Source organism: Sceloporus occidentalis, unplaced genomic scaffold (assembly GCF_023333645.1).
Source record: "Sceloporus occidentalis isolate IW3139 unplaced genomic scaffold, rSceOcc1.0.p SCAF_7, whole genome shotgun sequence".
In the NCBI taxonomy this organism is placed as follows: Eukaryota; Metazoa; Chordata; class Lepidosauria; order Squamata; family Phrynosomatidae; genus Sceloporus; species Sceloporus occidentalis.
Window position 1 is genome coordinate 91,118,860 of NW_028316987.1, and position 26,725 is coordinate 91,145,584.

Below are 26,725 nucleotides of genomic sequence, written 5' to 3' on the forward strand. Positions count from 1 at the left end.
GCTGGAGAGATGGGACCCAGGGAGGCATCCTCCTCTTCCTCTTGTTCCCCATGTGCCCCACTCACTCACCAATCACCTCCTGCAGCTCATAGTCATCCTTGTCGATGGACCAAGGCAAGGAGCTGGAGTCTTCAGCAGCCATGGCTGCAAGAGCTGCCCCTCCTGAAGCCAAAGATGAGGCTTTGCGAAGCAAGGGAAGGGAGGAAAGGGAAGGAGGGCTGCCCAGCCACAAGAGCAGCAGCAGCAGCAACTCCAACCTCCAGCTTCCACTCCTCCTCCTCCTCTTCTTCTACTAACAGGGGCCAAACTTAGCCTGGCTCTTCCCACCTGCCCATGCCCAGAAGCGCCGTGACGTCACACGCACGGCATGCGTTTTACGGAGAGGGGGCACGCATCCGCCATCTTGAGTGTGTCCGTTAAAAAAAGCATTCCAACCCTTTCGCGGTCCTAAAACACATCATGACTCATCCATGGATTCCTCTTTTTAATGCTTCATCCCTTCCCCGTCTTAGAAGTGGTTCAATTTGGCTTCGACAGCCGGACTGTTCATAAGGGAGAGATACATTGACATTGAGGCGGCGGCGCCACACCCAAGATGGCGACCGACGCCTTCGCCATCCTTGGCTCGTTCCAAACGGGTGGTGAAAGGACCCGCCCCCTAAACGTTGATTGGAGGATAGGTGAGGGGGAAGCGGGTGTCCTGTATATGAGTGGATGACTTAGCTGTCAATCATGCCGTAGCCTAGTGGGGCTGACTGTGAGGGAAGCGGGATCAGATAAAGCGGGGATGGCTTTTGCGTGTATAAGAGTCTAGCTATACTGTGGAAATAATGGAATTTGAAACCACTTTCAGTGCTGTAGCCCCAGCCTATGGAATCCTGGGAGATGTAGTTTTACTACTAGCCTTCCCTGCCCAAAAACAATGCCTCACAAAACTACAAACCCCAGGATTCCATAGCATTGAGCCATGGCAGTTAAAGTCGTGTCAAATTGCATTATTTCTACAGTGTAGATGCACCCTTATTGCTCCATGCAGCAGCAGGGCTCTCTGAGTAGAGATGTGAAGGGGAAATTAGCTTTGTAACAATATACAAAACAATGACATACGAAATAGTCACCAAATTTTGTTTTCCAAATCTACACATATTTACAGTTGACTTCCCACTACGTTTGTCCAGTTTGTATAATAAATCTTTGGCATTTAAATCTTATTTTCTTAGTTTCTTTTCTCCCTCGTAAGACTAGAAATAGGGGTCCTCTAAGTCTGCAGCTACATTGCGGAGGCTCAGAATAGTAGTTACAACAAAATGTTTTTCGATGTAAAGTCGAAATACTTTTCTTCAGCGGTGGAAATAGCTGCCACAAAGATGTAATGATGGCTGCCAACTTACGACACCGTTAAACAGGATTAGATAAAATTAATAGAGGTTAAGACTGTTAGATGCAAGTAGGGTGGCTATACATCACTTCCCATATCAGAGATACTGTACTGTAGAGTTTTATCACACTGGGGCTATTTTCAGCGTTAAGCACATTTAAAACATCCTGCAAATAAAGTGAAAATGGCGGGCAATTGTGCAAATGATTTCATATGTAACTGTTAATTGTTCTGTGCTACAATATGTTCCCAGGGTTCTTAAGAGGCGTCTCAGTCCTACACAGGTTAAAGACAAGAGAACTGCATCATCTGCAGAATTCCCAGAATCCTTCAGCCATAGGGACCAGTGGGAGTTGCAGTGTTTAAAAAGTAACTTTTCCAACCTCTGGCCCAGCAGAGCCCCATTGTCGGGTCACATGATGGGGCAATGGTATAATTTGCAGTGTAACATACTTTATTATGCTGAGAAAGCCTGGCTTTTTCAATGCACATTTGATGTATCTGCGCATACATTATGAGTGTGCATTGGCCTCCAGTGTGGTATTGTATGGCAGCTAACCAGCTAATACAGAGCTCATTTCTCTTCCTTTACAGCCAAATGAGAACCTGCTGTCTTTCATCCTCTCCATCATCTAGTCTCCTGGTGCTCTTAGTATCACTAATTCACTAGGAAAGAAGCAGCACCGAGTGAATTTTTTCCTTCTCCGATACTCTCAAAGGTACAGAAAACCAGACTTGGGGCTGCCTGAACTTGGCTACCCTAGCCATGGGCTTCAAACAATGGCTGCGGTCATGCTTTACCAAATGAACAATGCCCTTCCTATTCTGCTCACAAAAAGCACAATTGAGCCTTGGCAAGCCAAAGGCCTCACCATGTCACTACTAAAATTTGCCCCCTGGGGGGTGGATATATTCAGGCTTTTCAGCAGACCCTTGATCTTTGTTCATAGCCTAGCGAAGCCCACCAGGAGGTGTTGGGTATTGGCATTTGTTCTGCGCTTAACAAAACCACAAAATCCACTCCCGCCATCTCCAAGCCTGTCTTGTTGCTCAGAGCTGCCAGGCGCCCTGCTTTGGAGTCACTCCCCTCGCTCTTGATGTGGCTTCAGCCATCAACTCTCAGGGCAAGGTTTCTAAAACTGGAGCCAAAGCTGTGCATCCTCGCTGCCAAAGAGGTTTCCTGCACCAATTACTCCCTGTAATGCTGGAGCCCTTCAGACTGGCTGCTCATTCCATAGTTCTCTCAGCCATGCCAGTTCATTTTTCCATTCCCTTTCTACTGGCATCTCTATCCAGCTCCCATTTTCATAAACTGCCCAAACAGCAGCAATGCATAAAACCATATATATAGCATTGTTTTGTGTGCATGCTTTACTCTGAGCTCGAGAATTTAAAAACATGTTTTTTCTTAGGAAGAAAACCATAGTAGCAGCAAAACTGTTTGATTCTTCTTCTCTCTCTCTCTTTTTCAAGACATTAGGAGACTACTGCCAGCAGGCACTGGCACTATCAAGCATCTGATGGGGTTGCCACCATGGCACAGGCCCACTGCCAGTTCACACAGCCCCTTGATACCGCTACTGTCAGGGTTACAGTTCCCAGATCTCAGGGCCCGGACTTGAGACTCAGAGTCCAAATCCTCTTCTTCAGTCTTCAGGGCAAGAGGGAAGAATCTCAAGGCAAGAGCACTGTCTTGAAAAGTGCGTTCAACTTGGCCCTATTTATTTGAATGGCATACTTTGTATAACTATGGTTGATGCTTAATGTATCATCCTTGACTGCCAGCAGCTGCCCCTTGTACCATTGCCAGGGTCTGCCTCCCATGGCAAACACATGGGGTTGCCCCTAAGTCTCAGGTTCTGCTACTGATATCACAGGGTATGGTATAACCCTGATAACCCTACTGCTCTCCCTGAGCAAAGTGATCAGTGACTGCAGTTTTTTTTGCTGTTGTGTGCCTTCAAGGCATTTCCAAGTTATGGTGACCCTAAGGCGACCCTATAATGGGGTTTTCTTGGCAGGATTTGTTTAGGGGAGGTTTGCCATTGCCTTCACCTGAGGCTGAGAGCTTGTGACCGCAGTAAGGAGAAGTAACATCTGTCATCCTTTCTTTGCTTTGCTCTTTCCCTCTTGATGACGGTGGATTGGGACCAGCCACAGTGGCAGAACGTAGACCAAGCTGGAGGAAGACTCCCTGCAAAATTGTGAAGGAAGATGCTTTCCTGCTTAGTCCAAAAGCTGCCTGTACCTAATGTGATGGAGAAAACTAAAGGAACAAAGAGGAGGTAGGATTACTCAGGGTGGCCCCACTCCAAAGGCATGAGGAACAGAAAGGGCAAATTCATGTCCTTTCCTGAAGACTTAGGCAAAAGCAAACTGCTGCAGCCTCTCCAACTCTATGTTACATGGTCACACATGTCCCAATTTTCAGTGTATGCTACTGCCTGTCAGTAGCAGGAGCCAATGTTATACTCCGCTATTCCATTATAATATTCAAGTAAGCACACTTCACTCACTGGCCTAGAGTTTGGTTCATGGGAATCCCTGGTGCCTGTCCCATCAGGCTGGACATCTTCATTTTATAAGGCAACAGATGGACAACCTGAGGCCCACTAGCTGTTGTTGGACTATAACTTCATCAGCCCTAGACAGCACAGACAATTTTGAAGGACGATGGGAGTTGCTAACTGCTGTATGGTTGCCAGATCAGGACTGTCTATGCCAGATCCTCAGACTTTAGTGCCAAAACCTGGACCTACAGACAGCTTCTTGTAATGTCACAGGAAGTGGGCCCTGATACTGCTAGAAGGCTGATACTACAAGAAGCAGCTCCTGGTGATATAATTAAGCATGATTGATTAAGCATCAGCCACAGTTGTACAAAGTAATAAAAAAAATCAAGCTAACAAGCGAAGAAAATACATATATAGTGGACCTTCCATATCAGTGAGGGTTCAGTTCTGGGATAGCTTGCAGATGCCAAAAAATATGGATAATCACCCTCAGTATTAGTAGCAGCAATGTGAACATAAACACTTTAGCTTGTGCACGTTCATTTCACTACCATTGAATAATAAGGAGTGTGGCAATCCAGAGGTGGTTATATTAATTGATCTGAAGCCGCTGATGTGGAGGTCCTACTGTATACACCTTTCAAGGTAGTGTTCTTGCCATGAGATTCACAAGGAGATGCTCAGCCAGTGAAGAAGCAGCGGTGGTGGCCGCAAAGGGGATCCATCTCCTTCCCTCTGCTGCTCAGCACATAATAATAATAATAGTTTTTATTTATATATATCCCGCTTCTCCCTGTGGATCGAGGCGGGAGTACAGCAACAAATTTAAAATTACAGTTAATTAAAATACATTCTCATATCATAAAATCTTAAAAACACATCAATAACCCTATACAGGTACAATATCAACATCTAATTTCCTATACATGCTCCGAATGAAGTGTCATCTTAAAGTTATTATAGCAGATCAGGGGAATAGGCTCGCCAAAAGGGATCCGTCGAGTGCCTTCTTGAAGGCATCTAAGGTGGTAATAAGACGGATCTCCTCCGGCAAGCCATTCCACAGTTTGGGAGCCATGGTAAGGGAGATGGCACGGCTCCTGGCCTGTGGACAACTGGATTTGCTGAATCAGACTCAATCCAACTGTCCACATGGCCAAAAGAGCCAGAGGCAATCAGGGGTTTCCTGGTAACCCTAAGGGTTTCTCTGACTGTGTTTACTTCAAAACAAAGTTGGGTTAAGGGCTGAAAACCACAGATCCTCCCTGGAGCTAGCTGTAAATTGTGGAGACTGCCAGCACCAGCTTCAGGGTGAGTGCGGTATTTTTCACCAGTGTAGACAAGCCCTTAAATTGGTATTTTGCAAACAATTAGGTCTTTCAGCACGACTCTGTGGTCAACTTCTGCCAGAAGTGATTCATTTCAAAATGGTTCAATATTATCTGTGGATTTGTGTTTCCACAGTAAGTCCGGGAACGTATCCTCCATCGATATAGGGGTCATACTATACCTTTAATCTGAAATAATTTCAGTATGGGAATGAAAGGGATCTCTTCCTCCTTCCAGGCTTATTACCTTGCAGTTCCACCAACAGAGAGAATAAAATGCCATACAGTGTTTTATTTTTAGTTATTCGTGGGGTTTTGGGGCTATTTTATTTTCTCTGTCACTGCTTGGACACAGCTATACCAGCCACAATATAATCTTTCATTCACATCTCTGTCCTCTGAAGTCATACGACAGATAATGGAAACGACCCAAGACATGACTGAGACAATTTTTCTGTCTCCATGTGGAGGTAAAACTATAATGATAGATGATTGACAACGTCATGTCCTATAATTTAGCTCTTAGTATACAACACATTTGGCACTCTGCCTTGACAAGCTTAATGCTAAGACCCAGTCTTGGTAAGTAATATTTTTAAACATAGATGTATACATTTTAAAACACCGCTGTCCCATCTTTCTCTCAGGCACATGAAAAAATCATAATGGAAGCAGACCATCACAGATACAGCCAAGACATCAATTGGAAATTTGCACCAACATCAGGTATTTAGCCTGTTTGCTCATTGGATGAGCCTCAAATTCAGTATTATAGACCTTAGAAATCAGAATGTTAGTGTGTGTGTGTGTGTGCGCGCGCGCGCGCGCATGCATCTGCCCACACACACAAACATGGAAAAGAGGGAATAATGCAAATAGAAAACTATATAATACAGCTGTAAAACAAATTATCTACATAGAATACAGAAAAATGCAATAAAGCAAATGTAGAAGTTGACAAAACAATATTAATCAAAAATCCAGAAGCTTGGAAAACAAGTAAGTTTTCAACTGAAAGCTAACATATTCAAATCTTCAGTGTTTTAAATTATATAAACCAGGTGTCTTGAGCTAAGGAGTTTCAACCCTTTTCCTCTTATTTTTAACCCACATTCTGTTCTATTGGGCTCCCCTTTCTTCTTGAATATCGACTTGCTGCACCTAACCTATAGGTGACTTTATTCCACAGTGCACAGAATATCCAGATATCATCTTCTTTTTAACCCCAAAGCTTGCCCAGGTTGAAAATCTAAATAAATGATAAGATTTTCTTTTCCTGAGTTGGGTGGATAACAGCCTTGAGAGGTTTTATAAAAGGCACTGAATTTCTTTTTCATCCCTGGTTGCACCTCAGCAAGGATGGAGAGAACTCTTTCAAGGCATCCATTTAAAGGGGCTGGGGGAGAGCGATCTCCATTCAATGCCTACTCAGCAAACATGAACACTGCAGAGCACCCTTTCTTATTATGTAGCTGTTGCTTAAATGCCAAAGACAATGTCACTGGACTGGCTGACAGTTGCTAAAAATAGGAGCATTTCTGTGTATATAATGTGTGTTGGGGGGGGGGGGGAGAAACAAGGAAGGATTAGAGAATCAAACACATGGCATTCAGGGAGAGAGAAATAGCAGGAATGCAGAGGGGAAGCATGGGAAATGGTAGCAATGATAATGACTTTATTTCATTCCTTATAATCGTCTTTTCCCCAGATTTGGGACTCAAGTCCATTGACAAAAAATTAAAACAAATAATTTAATATGGGAAAAATATGCAAAAAGTTGTTGTCAAAATGTACTTAAACTCTCTATAGCAGGGTTTCTAGGCCAGGGTTCTCTGGAGCCCCACGGTCACGGATCTGCAGAAAGGTTGCTATGGGTTCTGTGAGAAATTGTGACGGGGAAAGAAAACTTTTTGGGACTGCAGTAGATATAATAATGTTTATGGAAGGGTTCCCTGAGACCTGAAAATTAATTCAAGAGCTTCGGGGTAGAATGACAAAGGCTACTCTATGAATGGCGAATAAATTATCTCCATTTAATAAAGGCTACATCTGCATTGCAGAAATAATGCATTGCCACCACTTTAATTGCAATCGGATTCTATGTCAGTTGGTACCACACCAAACTACAGATCCCAGGATGGAGTCATGATAGTTAAAGCAGTGTTAAACTGCATTATTTCTACAGCACAGATGCAGCCCCTGGTCTCCAGATAAGTGGATAAAAATTCATGCAGTTGTCTCATCAGGTACTTGAATAGATCAAGTTCAAACTATCCGTGGAAGCCAAAATGACTAAACTGAGGCTGTCATACTTTGGCCACATCACGAGAAGGCATGACATTAGAAAAGACAGTGATGCTAGGAAAAGTGGAAGGCATTAGAAAGAGAGGAAGACCACACGCCAGATGGTTGGACTCGATCAGGGAGGCCACAGACCTGAATCTACAGGACCTAAGCAGAGCAATGGAAGATAAGGGGTCTTGCAGGTGTCACACTCGTAGGGTCGCCATGAGTTGAGATCAACTCAAGAGTAGTTAACAACAACAGTGATCCTAAAGGCACCAGATCCTGTCTGATCTTGGAAGCTAAGCAGGATCATTGTGACTCATCCAAGGTTACCCAGCAGGTTTCCATGGCCAAGCAGGGATTCGAGCCCTGGTCTCCAGAGTTGTAGTCCAACACTCAAACCACTACACCATGCTGGATGTCCTGTCACTCACATTTTCCCACATTTCATAGATGAAAATGGGGATGCATGTGGCCATGCAATATCAGAGTGTGGTTAAGATGGGAAAGGTTATTAATGGGGCAGAACAGACAAGCTAGGAGAGGCTGCAATTGTTTGTTTTTGCCTGCACCTACAGGGAAGGGCAAAAATCTATCCTCTCCCTTCCTGCTGAGTTTATTGAGTGCAAACTGCTTTTGCACTTTGAACTCAGTTTGCTGGAACTCAGAGCCCAAAGAGGGGAAGTTGGAGAATGAGAGATAAACTGGGATATTTTAAAAGCAGCTGGTCTCCAGTGTCCTAGCCCAAGACTCAAACCACTACAGCATTCTGGATCCGAAGACACATAGTCATTGTGTGTGTGCCTTTACATACACATATTCAACGACAGCACTACTGACAGGAGAGTGAAACAGACTGCTTGTAAGCTGTCGACATCAGTGTGCTTGTCAGGCAATTTTGCTGAAAAACAGGAGCAGCTCACTTTTGGACAGTTACAAATGTTGGCAGCACAAGTTTGATGAAGCAGCAGGAATGGATCTTGAACCGATGTACATGTGATGGAGTTAGGATTCACATTAGTGCATGAACCATTGGATTGCCCTGTTAGTTAATGGATAAAGACAGGTTCATAAATGAATCATTGCTGTATGGCAGCTACGATCTATAGACTCGGGTGGAGAAACTGCCCATAATACCGGGTGTAAGCAAGAAGCAAAGCATGGTTTATGTGTATTTATCTTTTTAAAAAAAAAAAAAGTGGGGAGTGTCTAATGGAGAATATATCCACCTGGAATACCTGCGTTATGAAAATCCTGTTCTCTGTATCAAATTGCTGTTGTTTTTTCCACCTATCTTATTTAATTCTTCTAACTCTTGTTGACCTTTTCAGATTACACAGAGACAGCACTTTGATATCACCTTAATTATCATGGCTGCATCATACAGGATCTTGGGATCTGTAGCTTGGTGAGCTCTCAGACCTCTCTGGCAGAAAATTCTAAATCATGCACAAAACTACAAATCCCAGAATTCCATAGGATGGATCTATGGGAATTGAAGTGGCATCAAAGCGTTAGAGTCGTGTGGTGAGAAAGAGACTTTGGTTTAAGAAATCCAAGAAGAAATGGCGGCACTGCCCCTGCCGCAGTCCATTTAGGGCTAGCTGCTCACTTAAAGAAAGCCAACGCTTTTAATCCGGCCATCCCAAAATATGTATTAGAAAAGAAGAAAAAGCACAGTAAAAATAGGACATGCAAGTTGTTATGGATGTTGAGCTAGTATTCAGTTGAGAGTTAATGGATGACTATATTAGGAAGAAAAAGGAATCCATTCTGCTGTTAGGTGGATGCCACTCCTGAGGGATCTGAGAACAAGAAGCTCTATTGCAGTCACTTCCATTTAGACTTCTCGGAGCCTGTTTCTGAGTGGTAATTCATTCCAGCTGCTCATGCCCAAGCGAGGCTGAGAGCCCAAGGGGAGGAAGGTGAAACCACTCCGTTTATTAAGTCCAATGCAGAAGGGCCAACACAATAGTGAGCAACATTTGCTGTGTGATTAAGTGTCCAGTGATTTATCACATGAGGCTAACATACACAGAAACAGGTAGACAAGTGTCCATCATAGGAGCGTAGTGCAATCTGATGAAGAAGGAAGGATGATGCAAGGGACACTACTTTGGGCAAAAGAGGATAAAATGAAAGGTTAGCCATGCCTAAACTGCTCCGATCTCATCTGATCTTGGAAGTTAAGCAGGGTCAGTGCTGGGTAGTACTTGGGTCAGTGCTGGGTAGTACTTGGATGGGAGACTGCCAATGAGTACCTGGTGGTATAGGCTATATTTCAGAGGAAGAAAGTGGTAGAACCATCTCTGAATATTCCTTGTCTAAGGAAACCCTATGAAATTCATAAGAGTTGCTATAAGTCAACAGACAACTTGAAGGTACAGACACACAAGTGTCTGGGCCCAGTAGTTCCAACCCTGGCTTTTCTTTCAGTGCATTCTTCTGGAAAATCTTCATCCCATCCAAATGTCCTTATGTGTCAGAGACAATCTCAATTATTCCCCTTTCCTCCCACTTTCCATGGTAAGTTTGCTTGCTTATTTTTTATATTTAATTAATCAATATCCTGCCTTTCTCTTGACATGGCACCCAAGGTGGCTTTAAAAAAAAGGCTAAAACAAGATAGAACTAAATGGCTAAATTCTTTGTTAAACAGAGCATCCAAGTGACTATGGCCAGAATCCTTTTGGTAACACACACCACACACATGTGTAAATGCACTAACTGATATAGTTTGCTGACTGTTGTGTAATGGAGGTGTTCAGTTCATGGTTGCAATGAGCAGAGTTCCAGAAGTGTAACAATTTCACATAGCCCTAAATCCCATTGTTAGCTGCAAATGGAGGAATCATTGAATCACTTGGATTTACCTATGTGTTGATCCTTTACTCAACAATTGACTCTTAAGATGCCAGATCTCAGGGCCTGGCCTTGAGCCACCAGCTTTCAAGGGTCATTTCCAGGCAGGAACAAATTCTCCACTTGTGGGGGGGGGGAGGTGGCTCAGCTCCAGGCAACAGGAAAGATATGTGTGCAAATCTCCAGCTCACCTAAGAGAGCAGTGGTGTGTTACAATTTTTAAGGCTTCATAGATTAGTTGCTCCAACTTGCCAAGGCTGTACAAGGGGATCTGTATATTTAGTGAGCTCCTTCACCCCCAACCCTTGATGCGATGGCAGGATTCACCCTCTGCTCTGCATCAGCCTTCTACAGTCGGTCCTCCATATCCAGATTGTACATCCATGGATTCAACTATCCACAGATTGGAAATACTCCCAAAACATTGCAAAAGGCAAGCCTTGCTTTTGCCATTTTATATAAGGGACACCATTTTAATACACCACTGTATATAATAGGACTTGAGCACCCACAGATTTTGGCATAGACAAAGGGTCCCCAGCGGGCTACTGTAATTAGAAGCAAGTAGGCTAGCTTTTTCCTCATTGCATCTCCCTAAGTAGGCAAGAAGGATTAATCATTTCATTTCACCTTATTCTGGGAGCATCCCTTTTCACAAAGATTTCTGTCTTAATTTTCAAACAGGAAAATGTGAGGTTTGAATGACATGCTATGAGCAACTGTGGTTGATATTTCATGTATAACGCTTAATAACACCACCAAGGCCCATTTCTAGGTGTCAGGTTTTGGCCTTGAAAGCTCAGGGCCTGGATGATCTGTAACAACAACTGTGTCCATTACACATCTTTCAGTGATGTGAAAATATTTGTCACTAGCTTCAACCCACCACTTGGTTCACTGGGAATGCAGAAACAGCCCCTGGTCACTCCCCATTACACAATGGAACAATCAGCAGGAACACTGTCAGACACACAATTATTTGTGCAATTTCAGCAGAAGAGTTGTGCAGCGTAACATCTCTGCAGTGAACACAGGTGTCGATTTGCACTGCACAAGGACGATGCAGGATTACAGCCAATGTTTGATAGAAACCCATACTTTAGCAGTGACCACATTCAAAATACCTGCAATAGTAGTCAACTTTTTATTATTCAAATATACATAGAAAATCCAGTCCTACCCAATAATGCTCAAAGTGTGGTACAATAAAATGTTAAAACTGGCCCATAAAAGATCCATGAAGTAACAGACACATCAAACACTGACAATACATTGAGTAAACAACCTGCAGCTGCAGGTTATATGAAATTCCCATCTCTGCCCAGGATTGTACAAGCCTGATAAAACAACAAGGTTGTATTTGAAGAAGCAAACAAAAAGTACAGCACACATAAAACAGCACTAAGTAAATTATTTTCTAATTCTTTAACAACGTCCTTTAACAAGTGAGGTGTTCAGATTGTAAATTTGAACAAATTTGCTGGGGGTAAGGCTGATAACATTTGGGTCTTTCACTGTAGGAAACAAGACTGGCCAGATCCATCACAGCTTCCCTATGTTCAGATAACAAAAATAAATGTTTGTTGTTGATCTGTTTGAACTGAAGCACAACAGAAATATACACAGCATTTCTTGTTCTACAGAAGCTCAGACTAGAGTCCCGTAGCATTCTTGCGTCAAAAGTTCATTTTGTTGGTTAGTCTGAGAGAAAATGACAGAAAGTTGCCCAAGGCCACCAAATACCTGCATCTGAACCTGCATTTCTCAAACACAATGCCTTGGTGACTAGATCAACTGGTATCTAGGAAAATATATACAGGTTGAGTCTCCCTTAATCTGAAATGCTTGGGACCACAAGTGGCTTGGTTTTTGGAATGTTTGCAAATATGTAATAAGTCATCTTGGAATAGGACCCAAATCTGAACACAAAAATTCATAGCAGTGAACAGCTATTCTTTGGAATAGCGGTATATATAAATAAAATTCATTTATAAAACCTTATCCATATACCCTGAAGGTAATTTTATACATAATATTTTTAATAATTTAAAAAAAAGTTTATCTACATTGGACCATCAGAAAGCAAAGGTGTCACTGTCTCAGCCACTCAGCCACCCATGTGGATGATTTTGGAGTATTTCAGATTTCAGAATTTTGGATAAGGGATACTCAACCTATACTATACAATTGTTAACACTTTGATTCCATTTTAATTGCCATGGATGCACTCTACAGAATGCTAGGCTTTGTAGCTTCATAGTCATAGGGCACCTGACTTCTCTAGAGTATAATTTTAAATACTTGGGGAAAAACAACAATCCTGCATTGCCCAAGGAGTCATGGCAGCTAAGGTGGTATCAAACTACTATAACAGTGCAGTATGGAAGTCATAAATGGAAAGAACTTTTGGTTAGGCAGGGCTGAGTGGAATTCAGAATTGAGAGCAAGGAGTGGGGAGCGCCATAAGCGATCTGGAAAAGTGAACAAGAAGGTGTGGTTCAAATACCCTGCAAAACCTAGCCTGTAAAAACAAGCACAAGAAAAGGTGTCTTAAATCCAGATAATAAGTGAACAAACTTCCATTATCTACAAAGACGTATGTGAGGCCCATCCCACTCACCCATATCAGCTGAGATACAACAGAATATTTCCTCACTTCATTTGCTAAGAGGAAACCAGGTGACTCTCTCGGATTTAGTATGTATTCAGAGATAATCTGACCTTCTTCTTCTGTCTGTTCAAGGTGTGTTGTATCATGATGTAACTGAAACAAAATCACTCAAACGTAAGGAAGAATTATCACCTGGTTTGAGGAATTTGAAGACTTGCAAAAGGTTAATAATTCTTTAGGAGGGAAACCTAAAGAGGAGAGGATTAAAATAGTCTAATGGGACCAATTCTGGTGCTGACAACTAGCATTACATACGGTGGAAAGAGACAGAAAAGCAATAGCAGTCAGATGACCAACGTTGGACATCCTGTGTCAACAAGTCGCCTGTTGATTTATGGCAACCCTATGAATTCATAGGGTTTTCTTAGGCAAGGAATAGTCAAAGGTGGTTTTGCTAGGTCCTTCTAAAAATATTGACTACAGCACCTGGCATTTGTTAGTGCTCATGGGTGCAAATCCTCCAGACCAGGGGGCCACTGCTGCCAAACCAGTGGCTGCAGAAGCCCTGAAGATCCTCAGGTACTTCCCCTACTATGAACTTATTATGCAGGTCTGGCAGAGTAGTTTTCTCAGTATGTTGGCTCCCCCATGTGTAGAGGAGGAGGAGCAACAACAACAACCTTGTTTCCCTCCACCCCTCAAATTCTTGTGTGGATTGTTCTTCAGCTGTGGTACAGGGTGGCCTGGACTGCACAAACTGATGGGAAAGGACAGTGCAGAGTTTAACCACAATCCTCACAGCTGGTAGGTGGGGAGAGACAGATGGATTTTCCCAGCAACAATAATTTTTAGGGTGCCTACAACTCCCTGATTCTGGAAGTTGTAATCTAAAAAAAATGAATTGGTTAGTTATGAGCTATGGGCTGCCTCAGGTGACCCCTTCACCTTTCTATAGCAAAGTGCTTAATGAAGTTCTGAAAAGTCATATGGTACCAGACTGTTCATACTCCTACGCTGTGTACTAAAAGTTTGCTCAAAGGCAACGAGTTCTTAAATTAAGGCAGACTATGCAAAGAATGCAGACAGCCCCATGAAGCAAACATATTATTTGTCTGACCAGAGACTGCTCCTGTCCACTGCCCAGAGGCAAGATAGGTATCAGTAAACTCAGGTAACAGAGAATCTTCCTCTTCTGTTGCTAGGAGTGCCTCAAGGTTCATCTACACTGTAGAAATAATGCAGTTTGACACAACCTTAACAGCCATGGCTCAATCCTACAAAATCCTGGAATTTGTAGTTTTGTGTGAGACACTAGCACTATGGCAGAGAAAGCTAAATGCCTTGTACACCTACAAATCCCAGGGTTCCACAGGATGGAGCTACAGTACTTAAAGTGGTGTCAAACTGCATTATTTCTAGTGCGGAAGCAACAGCATTTAGCAAAAGCATCTACTTTTCTATACTGCTTCATACAGAACCCAGTAGTCTTTAAGCAGTTAAGTACCCTGAGTAAGAAGAAAGTGGAAATGAAAACTGAAACTGAAGTTTCTAGTCATTGTTCCCAAAGTTTGGCTATTGTCTTCTTAAGAAGAGAAGGCTACAAACTTCTGCTCTGCATTGATGTCACAGATGGAGAGGTACAACAATAAAAAGTGGCAGGATCCTGGCCCAGAACCCAGACATACACTGTACATGTCTGTGTGTGTACAGAAGTCTTTCATGTTGCATCTACATATTGGCACTCCATAAAACATAAGCCCTTCTTGATCAAGAATGGAGAGCCTTATCGCATGAGAAAAGAAAGCTGAGATGGAGCAGGAGAGTAGCAACTTTCTCTGTGCCATTCTGCATTCTTCCTGAGGGAGATGGTTGTCAAAATGTGCCAAACAGATTTGTCCAGCACAACAAAAGGCACGCTTTGATAACTGTCTCCCTCTGGAAGAGGACGGAAGTGGTAGGACAGCATGCAGAGGGGCTTGGAGAAAGCCACTACTCTCCTGTGCCCTTTCAGCTTTCTTTTCTCATGCAATAAGGCTCTCATTCTTCATTCTTGCTTTAAGGTATCTGGAACTCACCTGCATCAGAAAAAGGTTTCTGGACTAGCCCAATTGTTAGCTTGTACCAGGACAAAAGATGCTTTACTGGCCCTGAAACTTAACAGCATAGAAGATGTTCAACACCTTGTTGAAGATAACCATTAATTCACGTGCCATTGCTGTTGAATGCTCTCTCCTCCTCCATCAGGTTTTTCCTGGTGCTCCAGTTTTTCAGGACAGAGAACAACTAAAATGCAGGAATGGAGACCTGACAAATATCTCTTAAGCATCTTAAGCTTTCCTTAACTTCCATCCCCAGCACCACCCCTGTCCTGGCCAAGTTTTGAGGCACCATGTCATTCCAGAAATTCAGCAGAGTTGAACTGAATCAAGCTTGCTTGCATTTGTGGTGAAGATTACAGGCCTACTGCTTCCTAAAAGCACAGTCAAGCCAAACCACGAACCACCCTGTCTTGTAGTCTTACATCAAGGGAGCAAGAGAGATTTGGCCAATCGTGTCCAGAACCATTTTTTGGTGGCAGCATTGGTGTAGTCACAAATGGTGATAAACCTCAAGATGCTCGGGAACTCTTTCTTCATGCTTCTGCATTTCACTGGGATGAGGCGCTTGAGGCGAGCTCCTGGGGAAAAAGCCAGTATGGAAGTGTGACATGAAAGACACAAGATCACTAAGGGCATCTTCACCTGATTGCTTTGCAGAGCAACATACGGAGGTGCCCTATACTACAATCACACCATCGTGCACAAGTGCAAAGGTGGGGAAGAGACATTTCCCTTATAAGACCCGATCCCACAGGCTGCAGCATCATTCCTGATATGACAGGGAGTGATGTGACACCACTTCCAGTTCTAGGCTCTGGATGAAAAACAGGACATTTCCCCAGGCTCTTTTTCCAAGGGAAAAGGGGACTCAAACCGCTATATTTTTGTGGCAGTTTTGGGAGAAGGGGTGTTTTGCTCAACATCTAATTGTTTTAATGGAGGGCCTAGAAGCTTTGGCAGTCTCCTGGGCACCTATGGGACCATCAAATGGAACCAGAAGGAGTGTGCATGCCTGCAGGCTGCATTGTCCTACTCTGATGTATGAACCAGTATGTCAGCTATGACTGGCAGCAGCAATCCACTAAGGCTTCAAATGAAATCCTTCTAGTCTTGCCTGGAGATCCCTGGAATCCCCTATAGTCTCCCATCCAAACACTAACCAAGCCTGACCCTGCTTAGCTTCCAAAACCAGGCGAGATCGAGTGCATACAGGGTGGCATGGAAAAACAAGACAGAAAATAACTGATTTTTCATTCTGAGCCTTGATGAGATACATTTCTCTTGGGCCACCTTGGTTTTTCAAAATCAGAAGCGAACTTTTGGTCATTTCTGTTTTTCTGCAGTCTTGGCAATATCTGAAGCTCACCAACAGTCTTGGGGCAAAGAATTGGCTCCCAAATTCTCCACAGTTGCCCATCTCTGGCCTTTATTCTTAGTAGTCTTCCCAAGGCCTATTTCCCTATTTCCTTCTTGCTCCCACTTGCTTAGAGGAAGCAGAGGTGAGCAATTATGTGTAGTGAGGGAATTTCACCCACCAATATGTTGTGTGTCAAACCCACCAAAATACCTCTGCTTTAAGCCAAATCCTGCATACTTTCCAACATTTCACTATTGAAAACCAGGATTCTTGTGAAGCCTAACAATATCAGATGTGGTCAAGATGGCAAAAGTTATTAATGTAGAAGAATGCACAAGCCAGGAGGCAGTGGAGCATCTTGCTTTTGCCTACTGGGAAGGGCACAATTCTACCACTCTTCTCCTCTCTCCAGCTGAGTTAACTGACTATAAACTACTTCTGCACTTTGAACTCATTTTGCAGCAAATGAAGTAAGCTGAGGACAAAGAGAAGAGGGAAGAGAGAAAATGGCTAAAAACAGTGGCATGACAGAGGGTTAATTGGGACTGTCTCTGCCAAATTGGGACAGTTGGAGGGTATGATCCTTGCCAAAATGGGGACCAGACGTGACACTTTTGACATTCTTTTGAGTGGGATACAGACAAAAGCTGAGGCAATTTGGAGGCAAGACTTCTGGGGGCTTTGGAAGACTGGCAGGGACTCTGGGAAGCACAAAAGTGGGATCTGGGACTTGAAGTTTTCCCACCCCAATCTACATGGCTCAGTCCACCCCAGTGTTTGGTTTTTTTAAAAGGAGCTGACCTGGAGAGAGACTTAGAGCAAACTTGGTCTGGAAATCACACTCTTCGCTGTCTAGGTAATCGTCCGAAATTACCACCACCATTCTCCGGCATCTGTAGTTAAATATAGAAGGAGAATAGGGAAAGAAAAGCAGTGCTCATTAAAGGAAGAAGTATAAGAAAACGAGTGTCAGTCTGGTTAAGGAGAAACGGCATTGTCACATCATTTTTGACAAAGTGGATGATAGCATTTGGAATGAAAGACCTGGAGTTAGGTAGACATCCATCCACCTATCCAAGATGCAGTAAGAGGTAATTTATACAGCTTCTGATTTTTTAAGGCATGGGGATCTGCTTTTAATTCTCATCCACAACCTTATATTATTTATTGATTAATTACAGCTGGAATCATGTAGTAGGTGAATTATGATAATGTTAAATCAGATTTATGCCATTGCAACTCACTTTTTGGGCTGTTGGGGCCCAAGTGTTTCAGGCAGGATTTTTCTCCCCTAGCCCTACTGGAGATCACTGTTGTTAGGCTGGTAATCTTCCATCCAAACATTAGCCTGACCCCAGTTAGCTTCCAGAATCAGACAAAATTAGGGGTGTTCAGCATCAGGAATATAATTCTTTTGTTTGCTTCTAACAAGCAGCAATGGACCATTTCAACAATTTTCTTCCCATTGTGGGAGAAAATGAAATAACACCACACATTTGGGAGACTATTCACACTCCAGGGGAAAAAATGCCCTGAAATTCTATATCACCTTTTTACTTTACATAACTTTATATATATATATATAACTTAGCTACGGAGCAGGGATGCTAAGAAACCCTGTTACTGAATTGTCTAGAGGCATATCAGGACACAGGCAAGAATGCTCAATGTGCATCCAGACCAATGAGCATCAATGCGCAATACACATTGGTGTGCAATGTGTATTGCACACTAAATATAATAATAATAATAAAATTTTTATTTATATACCGCCCTTCCACAGATCAGGGTGGTTTACAGCAATTTAAAAACAATACATTAAAACATCAATACCATTACAATAAAAACAGAAAAGCCCCGTGTTAGCCAGTCCTCTTGCCAGTGAAGAGGAAGGAGGTCCATAGGACATCTTAATCGGGGAATGCATTACCAAAAAGGAAGGTCTTCAAATCCCTTTTAAATTGGGCCAGGGAGGTGGCCGAGAGGAGCTCTATGGGCAGCGTGTTCCAAAGGGCCAGGGCGGCGATGGAAAATGTCTTCCTGGTAGTGGAGACAAGCCTAGCCCCGGGAACCCTAAGTAGTTGCTGCCCAGATGTTCTGAGGGTGCGGGACGGAATGTATGGGGAGAGGCGGTCCTTCAGGTATCCTGGGCCCAAGCCATTTAGGGCTTTATAGGTCATCACCAACACCTTATATTGCGCCCGGAAGCGAATCGGCAGCCAATGCAGATCTTTTAACACCGGTGTAATGTGGCTGGCCCTGGAAGTACCAGTGACCAGCCTGGCTGCCATGTTTTGTACCATTTGTAGCTTCCGGGTTTGGTATAAGGGTTGCCCCATGTAGAGTGCATTGCAGAAATCCAATCTCGAGGTTACCAGAGCGTGTACCACAGTTTCAAGGTCCCTCTGGGCCAGGTATGGACGCAGCTGGCGAATAAGCCGAAGCTGATGACAGGTGCTCTTGACCGTCGCATTCACCTGAGCAGTCAGGTGAAGGGACGAGTCAAGAAGCACCCTCAGACTGCGCACGGAGTCCTTCACAGGGAGCGTGACCCCGTTCAGGACAGGTGGAACCACCGCCATTCCTGGACCAGGGGAACCTATCACAAGTACCTCCGTTTTCTCTGGATTCAGCTTGAGTCGGTTTTCCCTCATCCAGCCCATTACTGACTCCAGACAGGCCACGAGAGGAGAGACGCCATCCTCAGTCACTGCATCAGTCGGAGACATAGAGAAAATTATTTGGGTGTCATCAGCGTACTGATAACCCCGCACCCCATGTCTCCGGATGATCTCTCCCAGCGGAGAGAGTGCAATGTATTTGGTACATCATGTGAATTAGCGCATCATGCACATTGGGCAATCTGCCAGCTCTCCTTTGTTGTTGTTGTTGTGTGCCTTCAAGTATTTTCTGACTTCTGGTGACCCTAAGGCAAACCTATCATGGGGTTTTCTTGGCCAGATTTGTTCAGAGGAGGTTTGCCATTGCCTTCCCCTGAGGCTGAGAGATTGTGACTTGTCCAAGATCACCCAGTGGGTTTCATGGCCAAGCTGGGAATCGAACCCTGGTCTCCAGAGTCGTACTCAAACACAGAAACCACTGTGCCATGCTGGCTCTGCTATGTAGGGCCATAACAGTAGCCCACTACTCGACACAGGCATTATGAAACTGCCCAGTTCTAATTCCCACATATGTAAGCCCATTTACAAAGACATACGACTCCTACAGGATTCTGGCCATGGCTTTTTTGTGTGGAAGAATACATTTTCCATACAGGAAACCTGCACATTCACATCATGTTTTCTGTGCACCTTAAGCAGGAAATTATGCTTCTGTGCAAAAAACAAACAATTGTATGGGATTTTTTGATCAGAAAACATACTTTTCTGCACTAAAAGCCATGTTTCCTGTGCATAAAGTGAAGATTTGCATGCAAAACCTCCCATGTGGTTAAAAAGGGTCAACTTTTACTTGAAAAACACCTTGAACTCAAAGCAGCTAATTGTGTCCATATTTTCTCAGTGAGGAATTCCAACATCCAAGACATGCTTTTTATGAAGGAAAACAAAACAGGTGAATTTTATATACATTCAGTGCTCTCAACATACCGCCTCTCTATAAGTTCACTTGTGATGGACCACACACATGTCCCTGGCAGGACATCCCGATCAAAGACACAGAGCTTCAGCTTGTGTTCTGTCTGTTCCAACTCCTGGATCATTTCTTGAACAAAGGGAAGGTCATTCTGGCAGTAACAGATGAAAGCATCAAACATCTCTGGTAACTGCCCTGCAAAAGAAGAACAGGAGCGAGAAGGGAATTAAAAATGGGATGATGGGAAGTGTCATGCTACGGTCCACTGAAGCCAACCTTGCCAATAAATATAAATGCCCAAAAGTTATTAGCGTTGTCCAGCAAAGCTACATTAGTCATTTGGGAGTGGTCAGGAGCCTCAAAGAAAACCTAGGAAAGCTTTCCTGCCTGTTTGCCTAAATGGCACAATGACTTGTCACAGGTGAATTGCCGACACATCTGACTGAAGTCCTGCTTGGCTCTAAGCTATACTTTCCAACTGCATGTAGCCTGAAGTCAAACCATTCTGTACAAGGCTCTGTGGCACACTTGTGCAGAAAGCAGCAGGCAGCAGTCGTACCCTGCTATTTTTAGCAGATTTACTGCAATTTCCCCCAAGTTTAAGGGCTCAGTGGGAAACTGGACATTATTGCCAGCATCAGCTGCTTCCTCCTGCCCTCTCCATCATTCCAGATACCAGCCATTCCAGATATTGTTCCTTCAGGAACAATCCAGACAGAGAGATGTCACAGGTATCTCTCATGGGCAGCTTACCTGCGCCTGCATCTTCCCAATTGCTTTTCTATCAGAACAAAGACCAACATCATAAAGCAGTTGAGACTGGAAGCCCAATCATAATATATTTATAGTTAATATATTACAGGGCTGCCACATTTGAGACTAGGACAAGGGTGGGCAAAGAGTCGTTCAAGGTTGCTTTTGTGTCCTCAGTTCTTCCAGACTCCTCAGATTGCTCCTTTTGTAGAACCAAAAAAAGAGAGAACTGGCTCCCCTAGAAGCTTCAGGTATACAACATTTTATGCCCATGGCAACTGGGGGCTGCATAAGAGGGTGCATACGCACACAGACATGGGTAGGGAAAATGACTAAACACTGTTGCAGAAAGGGGGTCCCAACTGGCCGAGGGGGGGGGGAGCTGAACGGAGGGGGACTGTCAGCCGCTCTGACCTATGAATCACAGATTGTTCGACTCAGATATACAGGTCAACTCCTATATCCATGGATCCAATATTTGAATTCTCATAGCTGAAACAATAGGGTGACATACCATAGAGGTGGGCTGGAAAATGCCTAGAGAGGTATCCTCTCTAGGAATTTATAGGTCCTCTGGGGCAACTCTATGGTATACTGGGACCAGGAAACGAGGTAATTTAATGGTGTCCATTCCTATCCATGGTAATCACGGTCCAGCTAACTATGCATCCCACACAGATATGGGGGCCGACCTGTCATTGATGAACGAGCTATATGCAAAAGAAACCCCTTTTAATTGACCAAAAAGGTGCTCTAAGCTAGTCAGGACCATTTGTACATGGATTTGTGTGTTTTTTTGTTGAACTGAAAGACATAGCCATGTTAGTCTGGGCCAGTCTGCACAGAGATCTTGTAGTAGCTTTGAGACTAAGGTTGAAAATCATGGGGTGGTTTGGGTGTTTGTTATATAGGGTGGGTATCATGCTACAAGACCTGGCTTTGAATGGTTGCCTGGCAAGCAAATCCAACGAATGTACTTTGTGAAGATGCAAGCTGTGGCAAATGGGAGGATGGAGTTCACCTGTGAACTTCGGCCTGCTTTGCAGTTTTAAAACAAAAAGTCCCCAAGAAATAAGGCCACAAGAGATATAAGGGTCCAAAACACACTGCAGAAATAATCCAGTTTGAGTTTGCTTTAGCTGCCCTGACTCAATGCTAGGGAATTCTGGGAATGGTAGTTTTGTGAGACATTTAGCCTTCTGTGTCAGAGAGTTCTGGTGCTACAATGAACTACATTTTCCCCTAGTATTGAGCCAGGGCAGTCGAAGTGGTCTCAAACTGGGTTATTTCTGCAGTGTGTTTTGAACCAAGATGAGATTTCATTTTCACTCTCGCACCCTAGCCAGTTCTCTCTAATCCACACTGTATGTCTGCCCAGGAGTGCGGTCTTTTTACCTGAGGGGTCATCCCGCATGGTGATGCCTCGCAATTCGGATGTCCGCGGGAGGCTGCTGTCCACCGCCGGGACCTGGACAGGCTGCTCCATCTCCTCCTGCTCTTTCCTCTGAAGGTACTTCTTGCAGTCCTCCTCTGCAAAGAGTCACACAAAAAGTCATCTCTTACCCAGCATGACTTCTTCTTCTTCTTGTGTGTCTTCAAGTCGTTTCCGACAAGGTGACCCTAAGACAAACCGATTACAGGGTTTTGTTTGGGGGGGGTTTGGCAAGATTTGTTCAGAGGGGGTTTGCCATTGCCATCCTCTGAGGCTGAGAGAGTGTGACTTACCCAAGCTCATCCAGTGGGTTGGCATGGCTGAGCAGGGATTCGAACCCTGGTCTCCAGTGGTAGTCCGACGCTTAAAACCATCACACCACATGTAACCAGCAAGTGGAAAAGCTGTGACCATGAAACCCACTGGGTGACCCTGGGGAAGTCACACTCTCTCAGCCTCAGATGAAAGCAATGGCAAAGCTCCTCTAAACAAACCTTCTCAAAAAAAACCCACAAGTTGGAAACGACGTGAAGGCGCACGGCAACGATAAACATGTAATAAAAATTGTTGCAAAGATTTTTTGCTACTGAGTTTCTTTAAAAATAGCATTCAGACACACAAGTAATTCGGGAGGTTGTTTATTGTTGTTGTGTGTTTTCAAGTCATTTCCTACTTATGGCGACCCTAAAGCAAACCTATCCTGGGGTTTTCTTGGCAAGGTTGCTTCAGAGGAGGTTTGCCATTGCCTTCCCTTGAGGCTGAGAGAGTGTGACTTGGCCATTGGGTTTCATGGCTGAGCAGCAATTGAACCCTGGTCTCCAGAGTTATAGTCCAACGCTCAAACCACTACTCCACGCCGGCTCTCTTACACATTAGCATCTACTAATAAATCAATCAAGTACCAATGAGAAAATATTCCAAGGAATTTATATAAAGGAGCAAGTCACACGCTCTCAGCTTCAGAGGATGGCAAGGGCAAACCTCCTCTGAACCAACCTTGCCAAGAAAAACACCAACTTGGAAAGAACACAGTAACAACAACGTCTCACTGGTCTCTCTTTGACACTCCACAATTATTGGCTATATTTTAATATCTATATAGCTCCATGTCATGGACTCATGGGATTTGTAGCTTCTGGATGTCTGAGAATTCTCAGCCAGAGTGCTCTACAAATCCCAGCATCACAATAAACGGGGCGGGTGCAAAAGAGCCATGCCTGTCAGCATCTGCTCTTGGGGCAACCGGTCAAGAAAGACCAGATGGGCTGCAGAAAGGATGTGGTGCAAATTCTGTGAAAAGAAGGAAGTCACGAAAGGAAGGATTTCCAAAAGAGTTCTGCCAAAGGAAGAGGAAAAGAGGGAGGGAGAGTCACAGAATCATAGAGTTGGAAGAGACTGAAAGGGCCACCCAGTCCAACTCTCTGCCATGCAGGAACTCTCCATCAAAGCATCCCTGACAGATGGCCATCCAGCCTCTGCTTAAAGACCTCCAAGGAGGGAGACTCCACTACACTCCGAGGAAGGAATGTGTTCCACTGTTGAACAGCCCTTACTCTCAGGAAGTTCTTCCTAATGTTGAGGTGGAATCTCTTTTCCTGGAGCTTGCATCCATTGCTCCATTGGGTCCTAGTCTCTGGAGCAGCAGAAAACAAGCTTACTCCCTCCTCAATATGACACCCCTTCAGATATTTAGACAGGGCTCTCATATCACCTCTTAACCTTCTCTTCTCCAGGCTAAACATCCCCAGCTCCCCAAGTCTTTCCTCATAGGGCTTCATGGTTTCCAGACCCTTCACCATTTTAGTCGCCTGCCTTTGGACACATGGCTCCAGTTTCTCAATGTCCTTTTTTAATTGTGGTGCCCAGAACTGGACACAGTGTTATTCCAGGTGGGGCCTGACCAGAACAGAATAGAGTAGCACTATGACTTCCCTTGATCTAGACACTATACAGTACTTCTATTGATGCAGCCTAAGGTCTTTGGGTGCCTTCAGCCTTGCAGGTGGCAGGGACATAGCCAGGATTTTAGGAAAGGGGGGGGGGGGGTCCAGACTAAGTGCCACCATTATAATGGGGCTTAGGTGTGGTGGCGCAGCAGCACACACCATTCATTTTTCTAATGGAGGGGGGTCCGGACCCCAAGATCCCCCCCTGGGCTACGTCCCTGAAGGTGGGCATCCAACAGGTGAGGCCTCTGCCCCCAGGAGATGAGGAAAGGGTCCCTCAGGTGAGTCCCAGCCGCAGGTGGAAAAGAGGCAGGCAGCTCAGTGGACACAGGAGCCTGGCTAGAGGAAAAGGTTGCCACCTGAGAAGGAAGAAAACATGTCAGAGGAGAGAAAAGGGGACAGAAGCAGGCCCTGCAGAGCTACAGACTTGTCTACCCATACTACAACTCCCACAATCCCCAGCCAACCTTTCTCATGGCTATAACTTCCAGACCTCTCCCCCAGCCAGCATTCCTCCAAACTACAACCCCCACAATCCTCAGCCAGATTTCCCCCAGACTACAATGCCCAGAACCCCCCACAACCAGCACTTGTCCCAGACTACAACCCTCCAGCACTCCTCTGGACTACAACTCCCAGAACCCCCTGGCCAGCCTCTCCCCTCCCCCCGAACGACAGCTCACAGAATCTTGTGCTGACTGGGGGATTCTGGGAGTTGTATTCGGGTGAATACCTGACTGGGGGATTCTGGGAACTACAGTTTGGGGGAGGGGGAAGCTGTCTGGGGGATTCTGGGAGCTGCATTTCGAAGGAAACCCGGCTGGGGCAGATTGGAGGGCTGTAACCCAGGAGGGAAAGCGATCTGGGGGATTCTGGGAGCTGTAGTCTGGGGGGAGCCAGTTTGGGGATTCTGGGAGTAGTAGTAGTAGCTGGGGAAAGCTGACGGGGGGCTTGGGAGCTGTAGGGTGGCGCAAAGCTGTCTGGGGGATTGTGGGAGTTGCAGTCAGGGAAGAACTCTGAGCGGGGGATTCTGGGAGCTGCAGTCCAGGGGAGGGGCAGTTCCTCTGGCTCCGTTTACCGATGAGGGGCAAGAGGTCCTGGAGGGCGTCGTGGCGCCGGAGGCCCCTCAGGGCCCGGAGCAGGCTTCCGACGGTGGCGGGCCCGGCTTCCCCGGGTCCGGGGCCTCGCTTGGGCCATTCCTCCAGCAGCTGGGCGGTGGGGTCCGGGCGGCCCTCCAGGAGCCGGATCTCCAGGTAGGAGAAGCCCAGCGCCTCCGCCAAGGAGCGCCAGTCCGACGCCGCCAAGGAGCTCCGCGGGTTCAGGAAGAGCGACAGCCGCCGACGGACCCCGACGTTCAGCGCCTCCAGAGGGACCCCGCTCCAGGAAGGCTCCCCGGCCATGGCGCCTCTCGCTCGGCCCTCTGTCGCAACTTCCTCCGCCAAGAGGAGCAGGAAGACAGCCAGGCAGCGGCCCAGACCGGTTTCGCTTTCGCCGCCCTTCCCTCCTTCCCTCCGCAGCTTCTAGCAGATGATCACAAGTTCAACATGAGCCACTCTGGGAAGCTGCAGCTAACAAGGCCAATGCGATTCTAGGCTGCATCAACAGAAGTATAGTCTCCAGATCGAAGGAAGTCATAGTGCCACTCGATTCTGCTCTGGTCAGGCCCCACCTGGAATAACACTGTGTCCAGTTCTGGGCACCACAATTCAAAAAGGACATTGAGAAACTGGAGCCATGTGTCCAAAGGCAGCAGGCGACTAAAATGGTGAAGGGTCTGGAAACCATGAAGCCCTATGAGGAAAGACTTGGGGAGCTGGGGATGTTTAGCCTGGAGAAGAGAAGGTTAAGAGGTGATATGAGAGCCCTGTTTAAATATTTGAAAGGATGTCATATTGAGGAGAGAGCAAGCTTGTTTTCTGCTGCTCCAGAGACTAGGACCCATTGGAGCAATGGATGCAAGCTTAAAGGAAAAGAGATGAGGAACTTCCTGAGAGTAGTAAGGGCTGTTCGACAGTGGAACACACTCCTTCCTCGGAGTGTAGTGGAGTCTCCTTCTTTGGAGGTCTTTAAACAGAGGCTTAATGGTCATCTGTCAGGGGTGCTTTGATTTAGATTTCCTGCATGGCAGAATGGGGTTGGTCTGGATGGCCCTCATGGGCTTTTATTTGCTCATGTCTCCCTACATTTTCCTCAAAGGCCCTCCATTCTGGAGTGCTTTGGTGGTGAGAGCGTCTACTGGTTCTGGCTCTGAGACTACATCCGCACACAGCAGAAATAACCCAGCTTGACATCCCTTTAGCTGCCATGGCTCAGTGCCACAGCATTCAGGGATTCATAGTTTATTGTGGCCACAGAGCTCTCTGACAAAGAAGGCTGAATGTCTCACATCCCAGGATTCCTCAGCATGTAGAGCAGTGTCATTATTTCTGTAGTGCGGATGCAGCCTGAGAGAGAACGCTAAAGACCTTGTAAAGTACAAACCCTAAGAAACCATAGCACTGAGCCAAGGCAGTTAAAGTGGTGTCAACCTGGATTATTTCTGCAGTGCAGATGCAGCCAGAGAGAG

The 26,725-nt window shown here is 45.1% G+C and overlaps 2 protein-coding genes and 1 long non-coding RNA gene across 4 annotated transcripts in view; 1 reads left to right on the top strand and 2 right to left on the bottom strand.

Moving 5' to 3' along the window:
- OXSR1 (oxidative stress responsive kinase 1) overlaps nt 1-218 on the bottom strand; it is a 108,452-nt gene extending 108,234 nt beyond the window's left edge. The window contains exon 1 of the mRNA XM_089533667.1: nt 70-218. Within this exon, the coding sequence (XP_089389793.1) occupies nt 70-142 (73 nt within the window). The 5' untranslated portion in view covers nt 143-218. The remainder of the gene's footprint in view (nt 1-69) is intronic.
- A 2,613-nt stretch (nt 219-2,831) lies between these two features.
- On the top strand, nt 2,832-10,027 carry LOC149310089 (uncharacterized). Its single transcript, XR_016281978.1, has 3 exons — nt 2,832-3,663; nt 5,867-5,945; nt 9,942-10,027. It is a non-coding gene; the product is annotated as an uncharacterized LOC149310089 (long non-coding RNA).
- Nucleotides 10,028-11,499: 1,472 nt separating this feature from the next.
- On the bottom strand, nt 11,500-25,635 carry MYD88 (MYD88 innate immune signal transduction adaptor). Of its 2 annotated transcripts, XM_089533672.1 has the most exons (6): nt 25,238-25,635; nt 22,177-22,311; nt 20,043-20,223; nt 17,236-17,327; nt 15,500-15,655; nt 11,500-13,131 (listed from the first exon to the last, which is right to left on the bottom strand). In XM_089533672.1, the coding sequence occupies exons 1-5, from the start codon at nt 25,557-25,559 to the stop codon at nt 15,501-15,503; spliced, it is 885 nt and encodes a 294-aa protein (XP_089389798.1). In that variant the 5' UTR covers nt 25,560-25,635; the 3' UTR covers nt 11,500-13,131; nt 15,500. The 2 variants fall into 2 exon arrangements, with proteins under 2 accessions (XP_089389798.1, XP_089389797.1); XM_089533671.1 differs by having other exon boundaries at nt 11,500-15,655.
- Between the last annotated feature and the right edge of the window lie 1,090 nt (nt 25,636-26,725).